This window comes from Pseudophryne corroboree, chromosome 2 (assembly GCF_028390025.1).
Source record: "Pseudophryne corroboree isolate aPseCor3 chromosome 2, aPseCor3.hap2, whole genome shotgun sequence".
Classification (NCBI taxonomy): Eukaryota; Metazoa; Chordata; class Amphibia; order Anura; family Myobatrachidae; genus Pseudophryne; species Pseudophryne corroboree.
Genome location: NC_086445.1, coordinates 132343872 through 132362509, shown reverse-complemented (window position 1 = coordinate 132362509; position 18638 = coordinate 132343872). Strand labels below are relative to the sequence as shown.

At 46.2% G+C, this 18638-nt stretch overlaps 1 protein-coding gene across 1 annotated transcript in view; it reads right to left on the bottom strand.

Moving 5' to 3' along the window:
- Positions 1-12052: 12052 nt before the first annotated feature.
- Positions 12053-18638, bottom strand: part of PDX1 (pancreatic and duodenal homeobox 1) — a 60255-nt gene continuing 53669 nt past the window's right edge. Inside the window, exon 2 of the mRNA XM_063957032.1 lies at positions 12053-12459. Coding sequence (XP_063813102.1) covers positions 12053-12459 — 407 coding nt within the window. The remainder of the gene's footprint in view (positions 12460-18638) is intronic.

The window sequence follows — 18638 nt, the reverse complement described above, 5'->3', positions numbered from 1 at the left end:
GATCGCCGAAATCTGCAATTAGTGGTAACCCCCTGTATACGCAGCCCGGCAGCATATGCAGGCGCACTGCCGCCATGGTTCGCTCTCCGCCTGTCCCTCACATTGCGGTTGTATCCCTCCAGAATGCGATCACATTGTAAATGCCTGCAAACTCATGCTGCCAACTCTGCGCATGCGCAAATGGCCAAAAAGTGCCCATTTGCGATTTTTGCAAATTAGCTAATGTTACTGAATTAGGCCCAATATATGGAATCTAGGGCTGTTTAATATATTATATATACTGTTTTTTTTTATAATGAAGTATTATATACTAGATATTGGGGCTGTACAATATACTGGTCACAAAACTGCATTAAATACTGGCTATTTGGGGCAGGGTATTTGTGGCAGTATACAGCTGATCGTTCTAATTGTATAACATGCAGGTTAGTGTTTTGTTGGGGTGGGTTCGGTACTGCCGGTGAACAAGGTCAGCTTCTGTACATGTCAACATTCTGACTGTCAGCATAATGGCTGCATACCCTGAATGGGTGTAACTGGCCAGCAACTGATAGTGCGCTGATAGCTCCTTTTACAAGTGGATAGATGGGTGCAGTGTGCCTTTATTTTCCAGCACTCAGTACAGCTGCATCTGTGGCCAATTGCATGCAACTCTGAATCAGGCACAGAGAATGCTATTTACAAAGTGTAAGATCACTATTCCGTAGGGTGTAAGCAGCTTTGGGCACACCATGAATGTTGGAGAACAGTTATATAGGGGTGGTCTTCAGTGTGCCGGTGGCCGGGCTCCCGACGACCCCCATACCGGTGCCGGAATCCTGCTTGCCGGCATACCGACAGATTTTCTCCCTCTTGCGGGTCCACGACCCCCCTGGAGGGAGAATAGATAGCGTGGCGCTCATAGCGCGCCACCATGCCCGCAAGGGGCTCATTTGCGCTCGCCCAGCTGTCGGTATGCCGGCGGTTGGGATTCCGGCGCCAGTATACTGGCCGCCGGGAGCCCGACCACCGGCATCACACACTACACCCTTATATAGGGCAATGTTCATTGTTTGCAGGGCTGTAGCATACCTCCCAACTGTCCCGATTTTCGCGGGACAGTCCCATTTTTTGGGGACTGTTCCGCTGTCCCACCTGCGGGCCACAGTGTCCAGCGGTGGGGGTGCAATTGGGAGGCTCCTGTAGTCACTGCACTGCTTAGCAGAGCAGCGGTGAATAGATGCTGTGCGCATGCACAGAGGGAGAGAGGGCATGCCAGCAGCTCACAGAGCGCTGGGCATGCCCCCTCAGTGACAGAAAATGGGGCGTGGCAGGCAGTCGCAGCATTTCTGTGCAGCCACGCCCCCTTTTGCAGAGGCCATGTCCCCTTTTCAGGCGGGTGCAGCTTCGCTGCGCATAGAAGTCCCGGGTCAGCATTCTCCAAAGTTGTGAGGTATGCTGTAGAGAGCATGGCCAGGCCTGGGTAATATAGGGGGCATGGCCTAATAACAGAGGTGTGGGCACACTCCCTTAAAAAATGCAGAAAAATACAATTTTTAGACACCACTAGGACCCACTGCAGCCCAGTACACAGCATGGTGCGCTGGGCACGGGAGGGAGGCAGAGAGGCTGCTGCCAGCTGCCAGGTAAGAAACTGAATGCGCAGACCGGGCCCCCACCGGGCTGCTCCAACAATCATGGGCCCGGATAATTAGTAGCTGCCCTTGCCCCCTCTCAGCACCACTGATTGTTTGTAGAAATGGAGCTGGGTGAACTGTAGGCACTCCTTATGAAGTACAGGGGTATTCACAGCAAAGCATCTTGTCGTGTGGAGATAGCAGACAGGGTGGGAGGGTGCATTGCTACGCACAATTCTTGGTTCACAGAGGAGCACACAGTCAGTTGCCTGGAAACCCTCCTTTGTCACAACCTGGCCAGTGACCACTACATGCAGTATAAAGGGAGGAATATGGCTGTTGCACATGCAAAGTCTGCTGTGTGTGTATGTGGCTTTGCATGCTCAGTCATTGCACCAGACCGAGAGTATCTGGCAGTGAGGTTCAGTGAGGTCAATGCAGAGCCAGGCCTAGGCATAAGCAAACTAGGCAAATGCCTAGGGCATTTGGTATGCTTAGGGGCACCAGCAGCTTCTGCTGATTAAAATGATATGCGGCATGCCTATATTCTGTGTGTGACTGCGGCTGTATCTGCATACGAAATGCTACGTTGCAGTGTATTCCTGGAAATCACTGTAATGTAGCATTTCGTATGCAGATACAGCCGCAGTCGCACACAACATATATGCTGCATATCATTGTAATCAGCAAAAGCTGCTTGTGCATCCTAGCCACATAGTAATGCAAATAAGATGCATTTTCATAAACAAAAGGCGCCCAACATTAGCAAAGCTGCCAGCTGACTCATGCCAGGCATGTCCTGCAGAACTAGCGGCGGTGCTAGGGGGCACCAGCCAAAATCTTGCCTAGGGCATCATATTGGTTAGGGCCGGCTCTGGGTCAATGGCTGGGGAGGCGAGGCACTGGCTAGTCTCACACACACACGCACGCACGCACGCACACACACACACACACACACACACACACACATATATGATTTGCTGGTGAGTTTTGACTATACAAATGATTAGAATAATGCAAAGGTGATATTTAGAAGTTAGAAATCTCTTCTTTGTATTCTTCTAATCATCTTTTAGTCAAAACTCTGGAGTATACTGGTGTATGACAGGTGATGCTCTGCCTCCCCTGCCTACCCTAACCGCACGTCACTGGAATCTGGTAATGTTGGAGTGTTGCGGTGGTGGATTGGGATGTTAGTCCACACAGCAGCAATTAACCATGATGACTGGTTTATTCATATAACAGAGATAACAGCTTGTAGTATATAGAAGATGTTCTGCAGTAGCAGGAACTCACAGTGTACATGTGAAGCAGTACAGCGGTAACACAGCGTCTTAGTACACACAGGATGCTGTATACATACAAGGTGCAGCTGCAGGGTAGACAAGGTCACACACTGGGGAGAGCAGAAGCTGCTTGTCATTGCAGTTGTCTCTCCCAGGAACAACTCTCTCAGACTGTGCACTAAGCACCTCCCCCTGCACTGAGCTAGCACTAGGAGGGAAAACACTAGAGTAGGGAAGCTGCCTCTAGTGCTGGGAACGGAAACAGACCATGATTATGCTAGAATCAAGTTGGAGAAAAGACTTCTGATGTCACCAGGGGGAAGAGCCACATAACCAAGGGGAGGAGCCATGCCCAAAATGTTCGCTCACCACGTTTCAGGCATGGCAGTTCGCTCTGCCTCGGTCACCACCGGGTTACTAAAGAGAGTAGTTGGTGGCGTGGATAGTGACAGAACTATCCCGCTGGCCTAGCTCACCCCCCTGGTGACGTGGCTCCTCCCCCAGACGTCAGAGGTCCTTTAGCCCACTTGATTCTAGCATCTACCGACAGACCATAGAGTGATCCACTGTCTAACAAGTAAGTAGCTTACTGTGATCATGGGGCCTGCATAGTACTGTTTTACATAAACTGCACTTTGGGGCACACTATAGCTTGTTACATGCTAATAATGCATGGGCTGGGGACAATTGCTCTAAAGTAGAGATGTGCGGCGGGCACTTTTCGTGTTTTGTGTTTTGATTTTGGTTCTAATTCTAATTCCCCGCTCGTGTTTTGGTTTTGGCTTGGTTTTGCCAAAACCACCCTTTCGAGTTTTGGTTTCGGTTTTGGATCTGGATGATTTTTGAAAAAAAAAATAAAAACAGCTAAAATCACAGAATTTGGGGGTAATTTTGATCCTATGGTATTATTAACCCCAATAACATTAATTTCCACTCATTTCCAGTCTATTCTGAACACCTCACACCTCACAATATTGTTTTTAGGCCTAAAACTTGAGCAATACAAGTGTGCGGCACAAACACCTGCCCCATCTAGGAGCAGCACTGCAGTTGCAGACAGGATGGCTCTTTAAAAACAGCACATGATGCAAACAAGAAAAAGAAGTGCACCGAGGTTGCTGTATGACTAAGCTAAGCGACACAAATACCTGGCCCATCTAGTAGTGGCATGCAGTGGCTGAAAGTCGAAAGTGTCCCGCAATTTTTCAGTCCACTTACAGCATCTCCTACATGCCCCTGTCATTTTTCAAAAATTCTGCAATTGGTGGACTTATACGGCAGTACTCCTGGACTAATACAACAGTACCCCTGGACTTATACGGCAGTGTCAGACAGGATGGCACTTTAAAAAACCATGCCCCAAACAGCACATGATGCAAAGATGAAAAAGAGGTGCACCAAGGTTGCTGTATGACTAAGCTAAGCAACACAAGTGTGCGGCACAAACACCTGGCCCATCTAGGAGCGGCACTGCAGTGTCAGACAGGAGGGCAGATATAAAAAAAAGGCCCCAAACAGCACATCATGCAAAGATAAAAAAGAGGTGCAATGAGGTAGCTATATAACTAAGCTAAGCGATACAAACAATTGGCCCCATCTAGGAGTGGCACTGCAGTGTCAGACAGGAGGGCAGATATAAAAAAAAGGCCCTAAACAGCACATTATGCAAAGATAAAAAAAAGAGGTGCAATGAGGTAGCTGTATGACTAAGCTAAGCGACACAAGTGTGCGGCACAAACACCTGGCCCATCTAGGGTTGGCACAGCAGTCCCACTGCACTAATGTCGGCTACCGGACGCACGTCTAACACCAGCATAGTTGTTATGGCCCCAGCAATCCGCTTTGCAACAGGGTGTGTGTATATATATATATATATATATATTTATATATATACACATATACGGCAGTATCACTGGAATTATATGCCAGTACCACTGGAATTATATGGCAGGATCACTGGATTTATACGCCAGTACCACTGGACTTATACGGTAGTACCACTGGACTTATACGGCAGTACCACTGGACTTTACTTATACACCAGTACCACTGGAATTATACGGCAATATCACTGTAATTATATGCCAGTGTCACGCAAATTATATGGCAATATCACTCTAATTATACGACAATATCACAGGAATTATACGCCAGTACCCCGAGAATTATACGGAAATATCACTGTAATTACACGCCAGTATCATGGGAATTATATGGCAATATCACTGTAATTATACAGCAATATCACAGGAATTATACGCCAGTACCCCGAGAATTATACGGAAATATCACTGTAATTACACGCCAGTATCCCGAGAATTATACGGCAATATCACTGTAATTATACGGCAATATCACAGGAATTATACGCCAGTATCCCGAGAACTATACGGCAATATCATTGTAATTACACGCCAGTATCATGGGAATTATATGGCAATATCACTGTAATTATACTGCAATATCACAGGAATTATACACCAGTATCCCGAGAATTATATAGCAATATCACTGTAATTATACGCCAGTATCACTGGAATTATATGGCAATATCACTGTAATTATACGCCAGTATCACTGGAATTATATGGCAATATCACTGTAATTATATGGCAATATCACAGGAATTATACGCCAGTATCCCGAGAATTATACGGCAATATCACTGTAATTATACACTAGTATCACTGGAATTATATGGCAATATCACTGTAATTATATGGCAATATCACAGGAATTATACGCCAGTATCCCGAGAATTATACGGCAATATCACTGTAATTATACACCAGTATCACGGGAATTATATGGCAATATCACTGTAATTATATGGCAATATCACAGGAATTATACGCCAGTATCTCGGGAATTATACAGCAATATCACTGTAATTATACACCAGTATCACTGGAATTATATGGCAATATCACAGGAATTATACAGCAAAACTGCAAGGGACTTATATAGCAGCCAGCAGCACTGGGGACATATAGCAGCAGAGGACACCAACACTGACTGGCTGGACTAATGCAGCTCAATACACTGACTACACTGGACTGAGCAGCACAAGACAGCACTGGAATCGCCACCCCACTTTCCCGCCCACACAGACACTGAGGTCGGAGACACGTCCTCTCACTACACTCTCCGAGACTGGAGTGAAAATGGCCGCGATGCGTGGCTCCTTATATGGAATCCAAATCCCGCGAGAATCCGACAGCGGGATGATGATGTTTTACCTCGTTCTGGTTTCCGAGTCAGGTGGGAAAACCCGAGCCTGACTCAGATCCGGGCTCGTGACATGAAGTCCGGTAGGATTCGGTTCTCTGAGAACCGAACCTGCTCTATTCTAAAGTCAAAAAATTGGAAACCCACGCTGAGTGAAAACCCAGTGCAGACAATGGGGCAGATGCAGTGAGCACAGTGTCAGTGTACGTACCATATATTGCGTTATTCTGCACTGCAGATGCTCAGAAAGCTAACCACAGATGTGTCTGATTACAGACCGGCACGCATCTGACTTTTGATCATAGGTGCCCAATCTCCTGGATTTTGGGGTAACATTGCGATGCAGCACACCTACACTTTACACTGCTGCCACTGCTCTGACAGCTTGATTGTTCTGCAAGTCACCACTCAAATAACACAAAGGGGGAGATTTATCAAATCTTGGAGAGAGATAAAGCAGAGAAGTTGCTCATAGCTACCTCTCAACTTCTAACTGAAGTTTTTGTAGCACAGCCTGTTAAGTGACAGCAGCTGATTGGTTATTATGGGAAACTTCTCCACTTTATCTCTCTCCATTATTTGATAAATCACCCCCAATGTATGCAGAAGAAAGGTCAGATGATTGGGTTAGATGTGAGCAGAGTGAGTGGAGTAGTATGGGGAGTTTATCAGCTCAGTCTTCCGTATAATTGTGCCAGCTGAGATTCTCCAAATGATTCATTGGACAAATAGCTCCAGTGTCGGACTGCATCATGAAGGGCCCACCAGGGGGATGCAGTGGTAGGGGCCCATGCTTAGATGCTTGGCTAACCAACAAGTGCATGGTCTGGGTGCCTTGATAAATATATCTAGTAAATATTGCTAGTGCAAGCATGATAATGGACCAAATCAATAACAGCAATGTACTGTAGAAAATACTCCTTAGTCCTGTGCAGTATAATGTATACAGGCCCGGCGCTACCCGCTCAGCGAGGGGATGCAGTGCAGGGAGGCGCTGGGACGGAGAGGCGCTCCCCCTGCTCTGCATTCCTTCCCTGCTGCGCCGTCCTGGCCCCCCTGCTGCTGCTGTGTCTGTCACTGTATGACTGTGACAGTCACTGACAGCGGAGCCTGCAGCGTGAAAAGCCTCCTCCCTCCCTCCCCTCCCCTCACCTGTGTGGCAGCGGCTGTGTAAGGGACTGAAGGGGGCGGATCTAAACGGGACGGAAGGGGCGAAGCTAAACGGACCAGAAGGGGGCGGGGCTACACGGACCAGGCTGCTGTACCGAGGGAGACTGGCTTAGGTAAGTAGAGGATGAGAGAGAAGTGTGTGTTTGTATATATGGTGTGTATATGGTGGGTGTGTGTGTGCATACGGTGTGTGTGTGTGTGTGTGTATATGGTGGGTGTGTATGTGTGTGTATATATGTGTGAATTGTGTGTGTGTGTGTGTGTGAGGCATGTCTGTGTACGCGCACTTTATGGATGGTAGTACTGGGGGGGCATTACGTATAATGACGCTATTACTGGGGGGGGGCATTACATGTAAGGACGCTACTACTACTGGGGGGGCATTTTGTGAAACAACGCTACTACTGGGGGGGCCATTACGAATAAGGACGATACTACTACTAGGGGGGAATTACGTATAAGGACGCTTCTACTACTGGGGGTGCACTACGTATAAGGACGCGTCTACTACTGGGGGTGCACTACGTATAAGGACGCGTCTACTACTGGGGGCGCACTACATATAAGGATGCTACTACTACTGGGGGTGCACTACGTATAAGGACGCGTCTACTACTGGGGGTGCACTACGTATAAGGACGCGTCTACTACTGGGGGCGCACTACATATAAGGATGCTACTACTACTGTGGGGGGCATTATGTATAAGGATACTACTACTACTGGGGGGCATTATGTATAAGGATGCTACTACTACTGGGGTACATTACATATGACGCTACTACTACGGGTGGGGCATTATGTATAAGAGGAATAAGATTGTGCTACATTGTGGCGTAATTTTAAATGGGGGTACTATTGTGTGGCCATGCCCCTTACTTGTGAGCCCACACCCCTTTTCCCGGCGCGAATATGGGAGGGCGCAAATTTATAGTTTGCAGGGGGGCGCCGAACACCCTAGCACCGGCCCTGAATGTATATGTATAATTCAAATGCATAGTCTGGAACCTGATTCCTAGAGGAAGGAGTGGGTGCCCCCCCCCCTCTCCCCCATGCAGTAGGGTCCACCGGAGGTTTCCCCTGTACCCTTATGGGCCCGTCTGACCCTGAACAGCTCTGTAAGAGCAGCATGTATGACGCAGCGCATTTTACATGCAATGTATTGCACCAGTCATCACAAGCATAACGGCGTTTATTACTGCAGTATACTTGAAGCAAATCACAATGGACAGCTATTCCGTTAAGAGCTGTACCTTTGCGATAGAAGGACGTCCGGGTCTAGGCTCTGGGAGTCCTTCTGCGCATGCATCAAGTGAAGCATGCAGCTCATGGGGTGCTGGGATGAATCTGATTATATCCCTCTTAGGGGAAACCCGAATAGAAAACCATAGGCTTCTGATGGCATTGTCCACCGTATCCAAGCCTCAGAATATATTGCATTCTGGAGCTTGGTGTATATAAAAAAAAGCACCCAAACCTCCAAAAACACCATTTTCTTAGGTTAGGCCGCAGTTTTAACGTTGCTGTATCCCACCCTAATTCTTTCTATTAGATTGTTAGCTCTTATTGCTTATTCCAAAATGCTCTGTTCCCCCACAAACAGCGCTGTATGGAATTCATCCGCCATATACTAGGGCTGATTATGAGTCACATGTACTACCGATGTCGGACACACATGTTTATATGTCGCACTGCGTAAGCATCAAGATAGGGTGTGCATGGAGGTGACGTTACGCTCAGAGCACACGGGCGATTCACAGTCTTAGAAATGTGTTGAAAATGAAGTGGCCGTTCCGGAGCAGTGACAGGGAGGTGTTTTAGCGTGCGAACGAGTCTGTTATATGGGCGTGTTATGGGAGTGCCACTGAAAGTAGTTGCATACACAGGAGCTCAATTGCTCACATAAGTAGGCCATACTCCGGACTTGCCATAGGACAGCGCCTATAGACACTGACAGTTAATTCATTACCACTGGTGTTACCTTTATCGATGGTGACACATTTCATCGATGGCAGGTAACTATTCCGTGCATTGACATGAATGGTATTACCATTGTTTATGCACATGGGTGGCTGCTGGCCCTGATTCTGTGTGAGAGCCAGGCCGAGCTCAGGTTATCAAGTAGGCGGGACATCCCATTCTAGGGATGTCCATCGGTGGGTTATCCATCGATGATTACCATAGATGGTACCATCGGTGGATAACCTCGATGGTGGGCAACCATCTGTAAGGGAACCATAGATGGTTTTGCCCATCGATGGTCCCAATTACTTTAGTCCCAGACACCCTAGAGGAAAAAAAAATTGATAGCTCTTTATCATCGATGGCTGGAAACCATCTGGTTCTCCCCCATTGATGGTAAAAGTAGTTATCATCGGTCAAATACCATCGATTATTTCGAATGGCCGATGTCCATCCCTATCCCGTTCCCTGACAGCACTGTGCAGCAATAGCAGCATTGTAAATGTCAAAAAAACAAAACAAAAAAAAAATCCTGCAAATAGCTATCATCAATGATGTATAACCATCTGGTTATGCACCATTGATGGTAAAAATATTCTACATCGGTTATATACCATCTATGATTTGGGAACATCGATGGTCGATGATCATCCCTACCACCACAGTTGTGTCTATGCTCCAGCACCTCCTGCCACTGACAGGTAAGAGGGGCACTAGTAATGAGAACCCGCTCCATCCTCCTCTCGGTGTGGAGTGGGTATATCTTATACAGTTCGATAAAGCTTATGACAAGGGTATTCAACATGCAGCGCACCAGCTGCTGTGGAACTACACCTCCCAGCATGCCCTGCCACAGTTATGCTATCAGGGCATGTTAAAATGGTGGCAGGGCATGCTGGGATGTGCAGTTCCACAGCAGCGGAAGGACCGCATGTTGAATACCCCTGGCTTATGGTTTATATTTTCAAACTTGACCCTGTGGGTTAATGTTTAATAATATTTATCTTCACAATATTTATCTTTTAAGTGTTTTGTAAAAGTCTATCTGAAATGTACAATGCTCACACAGTCACACACTAGTGTGTTTGCCTGTTCTTAATAGAATTAATAGCCTCCAGACCATGAGTCAATATTATTGTCTAAGGGATGCCTATCAGACTGTACTTGTTGTTTGCAATCAGGTCCCACTTTGAGACAAGTAGTTGAACCTAAAATGTCTCTGGCTCAGCAGCGGAGGAGGCAGGAACAAGATCAGAGTATTCCTGGAAACACGTCTCACTTGCCCCTAAGGTTTATGATATCACATATAGAGTTCTGTACAGTCATCTTTATTTAAAATAAAATACCAAAATACAGTTTATTGCATACACAGACAGCGACTGACCTCAGGGGTTGCAGTTGCACACCCCAAATTTTCAATCCACTTTTAACAGTTTCCGAGAGTTGAATAAAATTAAATGTGTCCTAATGTACTATTCCACAGATCCCAAAGTGTTATTTTCACATTCCAATGTATGATTACGGGGTACAGAAATACAGACATTTCTAATAACTGCAATGATCTAGTTTGCACATGTTCATGTTCAACAGGTCAGTTTTATAAAAGCCAATATAGAAAAAAAGGGCATCTGAGCAACGTAGCCAGAGGAGCTGATGCATAGCTGAATACAAGACACGCGTCACTGTTCACACGGGGGTTGGACCAGTGTCGGACTGGGGAATGAAGGGCCCATCGGGGGAATGTAGTTGTAGGGGCCCATGATTAGGGGTGTGGCCAGCCACCACAAAGGCTTGGTCAATCATTAGAAAATGCATGGTCTGGGTCCCTTGAGATCTGTATGTGTGTGTGTGTATGCGTGTGTGTGTATATATATATATATATATATATAGTAAATACTGCTAGTGCATGCATGATAATGTACCAGATTAATAAAAGCAATGTACTACAGAAAATGCATCATAGTCCTGTGCAGTATAAGGTATCATTTGTATTATGCATACTTCAAGTGCACAGTCTGGAACCTGTTCTCTAGAGGAGGAGGTGGGGGCCCACACAGTGCGGCCCACTGGGGGTTACCCCTACACCCCTGTGGACCAGTCCAACCCTGGGTTGGACAGAAAGTGATGTGTGCGTTGGTTTGTGACCCGTCACCATTATCAGTGCACACTTTTCCCAGCCCTATCCTTTGTGCATACGATACATCTGAAAACAGATGTATTTACGCCTCCGGCCAAATTTGCATAGCCCCCATTTCCGTCGACCCCCCCCCATGAAGATTGCCTATGTTAACTCAACTCATTACAGCCCAGTTGCACCCCTTCAGCTGTAAGTGGAGATGCATCAGAATTACAGATGCCCCTGCATCACCCTCTGCTTGCGAGTTCTGAATCATGCACAGTGTAAAAACACACTAGATACACTCTGCAAACAGTTGCTCATTCATCTCTGCATCAGCCCCAGGCTGCTGTGTGGAAAGTCACAATTCACCGCAATAGCAGGCAATATTTGCGTATTCTCTGTCTTCACTGACATCACGCATTTCGCTCTAGTATGATTACAGAATGATGTGATACATGGGGAAGAGTCACCTTATACGTAATGAAAGTGGGGAAGTGTGGCAGAACTGTTGGTTATTGCTTTTAGCTATTACATAAAGCTTAGTTCACATGCAGATTTAATAGACAGGTCCAGAGGGCTCATTCCATAACCTGCTTTGATATATCTGATTTAGGTCCATTGAATCCAATATACTTTAATACTTTAGTTACAATATGAAGTAATGTATTATCCCTATCGTTTTTCCAGCTGTCTGAGTGATCCGGACGATGACATAGAGTTGACTTGTGAGGATGACGAGGTTGGTAGAGGAGGAGAAAGCACTAAGTCCCTGGTGGGCTGAGTGTTCCCCATACATTCCTCTTTTATGACATCTCCAGAAGATACCACAGAGTCTTGTTCTGGATCACTTCCTCTCCCTCTCTTCTTGTCTTCTTCCTTCTTCCACTTCATACGGCGGTTCTGGAACCATATCTTTATGTGTCTTTCGGTCAGGTTGAGCATGACGGCCAGTTCCACTCTTCTTGGTCTCGAGATATATTTGTTAAAGAGGAATTCTTTCTCCAGCTCCAGGAGCTGAGCTCTTGTGTACGCTGTCCGTGTCCTCTTATTCTCTTCTTGTTCCATCATGTAGGAGCCACCTGCAACAAGAACATGAAGAAGGTTTTAGTTACATACTAATAGATGGTTTTACTGTTTTTCTTCTCAGCAATTAAGAAGTTACCATCTAGTGAATTCATTCACGTTACATCTCCATTCATAATGCTATGTTCAAGACCTTTTAACTTATCATTGGAAATGCAGTGCATTTGTGGCGAAATGTGGTGCACTGGCAGCGAAATGCGTTCACACGGAGATACTATAAATTATATTATTGCAAGATTTTTGAAAAATGACCAGAATAAAATTGTTACATTTGCAAAATGAATGAAATTGTGTAACTATTACTCACCCCTTAAATAATCTTAAGGTCTCGCACAAACTGGAGTGTCTTATTAAGGTGTTTTACATGCGTAAATGGGTCTGACACTAGAAACTATTGTTACAAATGCTACTGTCCCCACTTCATCATCATTTGACTTGCAATGTAGTAGCATTTTTCAGAATAAGACTTGTTCCTTTGTTTATGTTTACCCCATAGCCTATAGAGGCTGATTCTGATCCTGTACAGCTGTATCCATGTCGCATCTTTAGATGCACCACAGGCCCCATGGCAGGAGCATTTTCTCCATCCAAGTATGGTCACCTATGTAAGCAGTTGAGCATCTGTGTGCAATGCCACTTTCTGCAACACATTGGTGATATCATGCACATAATACCATCTCCATACATGTGCTAAACACCTCCCCACCACTGCCCAGGGATGCCAACTACATTATGGAGCCTGTGCATCTCCTGTACACCTCACCTGTAACTCAGACTCTATATGCACACCATCTAGACGCATGCACAGGAGAAGTTACATGCTCCACTACGCCCGACATTGTCAGTGCATGTGACTCAGAATCAGCCTCATACACAGTGGGAAGTCTACAAGTTTTCTCTAAAACGCCAGCTAGAGGCTAGTACAACCCATAGCAAAAGAATCATAGATATCTGATTTTATGTGCCAGTGTTAGAGTAAAAGGTCAGTGGAGAGCCACCCTAAATGGGGTGGTCTTCAGTTTGCCGTATATCAGCGCCGGAATCCCGACCGCCAGCATACCGACAGCTCCTCTCCCTCTTGGGGGTCCACGACCCCCCAGGAGGGAGAATAGATAGCATGCCCGCAGCGAGCCCACAAGGGGCTAATTTGTGCTCGCCCAGCTTTCGGTATGCCGTCAGTCGGGATTCCAGTGACGGTATGCTGGCCGCCAGGAGCCCGACCGCCGGCATAACGTGCTACACCCCCCTAAATGATGTTCTGCCATAATCCTTATATCCCAGACCAGTCCTTGCCGCCTTACTGCTGCGATGACTGTAAAGGTGCATACACTCTGGGTGTTTTTGCCCAGCATGTATGCATAGTGATGATCGCTGACAACGCTGGGCTGAAAATCACTCAGTGCATACACACTGAGCGCTTTTCCTTCCTGCCCAGCGATGTCAGCGGGGTGAACAGATTTCCATAGCAGGACGCTATAGAAAGCCGTTCACCCCACCGTTCATGAAGCGGAGCGCGCATCAGTGCTCATCGCCGGGGCATATTACACACTGGGCGGTTTTGAGCTGAAAGCAACTCAAAACACCAAAAGTGAGCTCCTTTCAGCTCAAAATCGTCCAGTGTGTATGGGCCTTAAGACACCTTCATCCACTTATGATGAGGCTTAGGGCGGTATCCAATTAGCTGTGCTAAATTACTGCAGGTCACTGTTTTTCGCACCCAATTTTTTAATGCGGCTAATTGGATACCGCCTTTAGTGTTTCTATACAGTACACATTATCGGACTTTTGCAACATAGCATACAAGTCGGACCCAATTACACTTGCATTGTATGTATGGAACTAAGGGCCTAATTCAAATTTGTACACCATGGCCGATTATCACGCAATGATGCGATTATCGACAGACTGCACATGTGCTGCAATCGCAATGCACATGCGCAGTGTCGCTGCTGCGATCCCACTTGCACTGAGTATTTAATGTAAAAGTAAATGACAGAAGTGGGCGTTTGGTTGGGAAAACGTAGGCGTGTCATGGCCGTTATTCACGGCATTTATCTGCTGATGGCTGCAAGCTCGTACATGCTAAAAAACATGGCATCTAAGTCACTACTGTTGTGTCCAGTCTGTAAAGCCATAGGACAACCTTTAAGCTTTGTGTTCTTCGTTTTTTGTGTGTGGGCTGCGATTGAGTTTGTGATGGCTTTGATGGGTGTCTCTTTTATCCTCTGGTCAGCAGCAGCACTTGCCATCATTAGCTGCTCTGTAGCCTATAAAATCGCAATTGCGATTGCATTTGTGTACAAAATTATGAATTAGTCCTTAAATGTGGATATTCATCCATATACTGAGTTGTATGTACCGATGCCGCTGCACCACCCCTATCCATATATACAGCATACTTGCCTACTTTTGAAAACTAGTTTCAGGGAGATTCCAAGAGGCAGCAGAATGGTATCCGGTTGATAGATAGACAGTGTCTAGTTAGACAGTCAATAGATAGACACCATAGGTTAGACAGACATTAGGTCCACAGGGTCAAAAGGTCGTCAGGGTCAAAAGGTCGACATGAATAAGTTAGACAGTACAAAAGGTCGACAGGGTCAAAAGATCAACATAAAAATGGTCGATATGAAAAAGATAGACATTATTTTTTAAATGTAACATGTTTTTGGACCTTTCATACCTTCTCTATCCATGTCGGTATAGAGTAGGTTATAAACCGAGCCCGAAGCATGGCGAGTGAAGCGAGCCCCGCGAGGGTATGTCTTTCTACAATTAGGGGTCCCAGATTACAAAACTATCCACACAAACCACAAAAATGCAAAAAACAGTGTCTACCTTTTTTAGGTTGACCATTTTCATGTCGACCTTTTGACCCTGTCGACCTTTTGTACTGTCTACTTTTTCCATGTCGACCTTTTGACCCTGTCGACCTAATGTCTGTCTAACATATGGTGTCTATCTATTGACTGTCTAACTAGACACTGTCTATCTATCTATCATACCACACCCAGCAGAATACGCCGAACTTTCTGTTGAGGGTGTGTGTCATGCTCCACCCAAAGGGCGTGTTTAGGTCCACCTATGGGCGTATTTATTGCCACTCAGGGGTGTGTCCTGCAATGGCAGGTGTAAGCTATAGTACAAATAGCAGCACTTACACCATGGTAGACAGTAGCACTTCAGCATGACCCGCAGCTCCATGTCTCACCCTCCACTGCAAGCTGGTCCGGGACCCACCGCTCCACGTCTCCAGCAACACCACACGGGAGTTGACACTCGGGGTGCCCAGCGCTGCCTGCTGTAATATACACAGCAGACAGTACTGCAGCTGTCAACAGCTATGCAGACAGAGACGGGTAAGTGCAGACGGTGTGTCCGCATGAGAAGTGTGCAAGGCACAGTTTGCCCCACCCTAGTTATGGCCCTGTACACAGCACCATAATATATTACATTATGCACAGCCCACCTCCCCCATATTGCACCCAGTACCATATTACATTACATTATACACAGCCTCACGGGATCAGTACAAAATGCCGCCGGCCGGAATCCCGGCAGTCGAAATACCGACGCCGGAATCCCGACCACACAATCCCGACAGGGGTGGCGAGCGGAACGCAGCCCCTTGCGGGCTGGCTTCGCTCGCCACGCTGCGGGCACGGTCAGAGCCGGCCATAGGCATAGGCAAACTAGGCAATTGCCTAGGGCATTTGATATGCCTAGGGGCATCAGCAGCTTCTGCTGATTAAAATGATATGTGGCATGCCTATATTCTGTGTGTAGCATTTCATATGCAGATACAGCCACAGTCTCACACAGTATATAGGCATGCTGCATATCATTTTAATCAGCAAAAGCTGCTTGTGTATCCTAACCATATAGCAATGCAAATAAGATGCATTTTCATAAAAAAAAAAGGTGTTCCCGACGTTAGCATTGAGGCAATATTTATGAGGACACATCTGTATCCAAGCAGAAGCAGAGGTCACAGTGTTAGTGGCAGTGTGAGTGCTGTGTGCATGTGAGTGGGTTGGTTGTGCAGTAGTGTTTGGAATATGTGTAAGGAGCATTATGTGTGTCATGTAAAAATGCATTAATAATGTGCAACATATGTGTAAGGGGCACTATGTGTGTCATTATGTGTATAAGGGCATTAATAATGTGCAGCATATGTGTAACAGGGTACTACTGTATGTGTGTCATTATGTGTATAGGGGCACTAATAATGTGCAGCAAATGTGTAGGGGGCACTGTGTGTGTCATTATGTGTATAAGGGCATTAATAATGTGCAGCATATGTGTAAGGGACATTATGTGTAAAAGGGCATTAATAAAGGTAGTCATAATGTGTAAGGTGCATTATGTTTATAAGGACATTAATAAGGTGTCTCATGTGTAAGGGGCATTACTGTGTGGAATGTGTGTAAATGCATTACTAATGTGTGGCATTATGTGTATAAGGTACTCTACTATGTGGCGTTGCGTATAGAAAGGGCACTACTGTGTCTTCTGATGTGAATAAAGAGCAATAGGGTGTGGTGTAATGTGAATAAGGAGCAATTCAGTGTGATGCAATGTGAATAAGGGGCTCTACTGTGAGGAGTAACGTTTATAAGGTAAAGTGATACTACTGTGGGATGTAATATGAATTATGGACACTATCGCATGATCATATGTGAATAAAGTTGCAGTACTATGTGGCATAATTGGAAATGGGGTTATTGTGTGGCCATGCCCCTTGTCAGCAAAAACACACCCCTTTTTTGGGTTGTGCGCCAAATGTGCGAACTGTTCCTATTTAAAATATAGGGGGTACAAGGTCAGAGGCGGAACCAGCGGTGGTGCTAGGGGGCACCAGCCAAAATCTTGCCTAGGGCATCATATTGGTTAGGGCCGGCTCTGGGCACGGTGCCTCGCTACGCTCGGCACACTATTATGTTCTCCCTCTATGGGTGTCGTGGACACCCACGGAGGGAGAATATGTCGGGATTGTGGCGGTCGGGATTCCGGCGTCTGTATTTCGACCGCATCCCAGCCTCACCCACATTACACCCAGTATTACATTACATTCTACACAGTCCCCCTTCCCTCATATTACACAGTGTCCCTATTACATTGCATTATGCACAGCATACACCACCCATATTACACCCAATAGCACATTACATTTTACACAGCCCCCCCCCCCCCCATTTTACATCCAATAGCATATTACACGGACCCTCATTTTACAACCAATAGAATATTACACGGCCCCACCCATACTACACCCAGTGCACATTACACTGCATTTTACACAGCCCCCCCCCCCCAATATTACACCCAGCAGCACACTACATATTACACCCAGTAGCATACTACAAATTACACAGCCCCCCCATATTACACCCAATAGTATATTACACAGCCTCCTCCATATTACACCCAGTAGCATATTACACAGACACCAATATTACACCAAACAGAATATTACACAGCCCCACCCATATTACACCCAGTGCACATTACACTACATTTTACACAGCCCCCCCATATTACACCCAGTAGCACACTACATATTACATATCCCCCCACCTAAATTACACCCAGCTGCACACTATATATCACCCCCCAACATATTACACCCAGCAGCACACTACATATTACACAGCCCCCCATATTACACCCAGCAGCACACTACATATTACACAGCCCCCCCCACCTAAATTACACCCAGCTGCACACTATATATCACCCCCCAACATATTACACCCAGCAGCACACTACATATTACACAGCCCCCCATATTACACCCAGCAGCACACTACATATTACACAGCCCCCCCACCTATATTACACCCAGCAGCACACTATATATTACACCCCCCCCAACATATTACACCCAGCATCACACTACATATTACACAGCCCCCCATATTACACCCAGCAGCACACTACATATTACACAGCCCCCCACCTATATTACACCCAGCAGCACACTATATATTACACCCCCCCAACATATTACACCCAGCAGCATACTATATATTACACCCCGCCAACATATTACACCCAGCAGCACACTACATATTACACAGCCACCCTACCTATATTACACCCAGCACCACACTATATATTACACCCCCCCAACATATTACACCCAGCAGCACACTACATATAACTACAGGGGCTA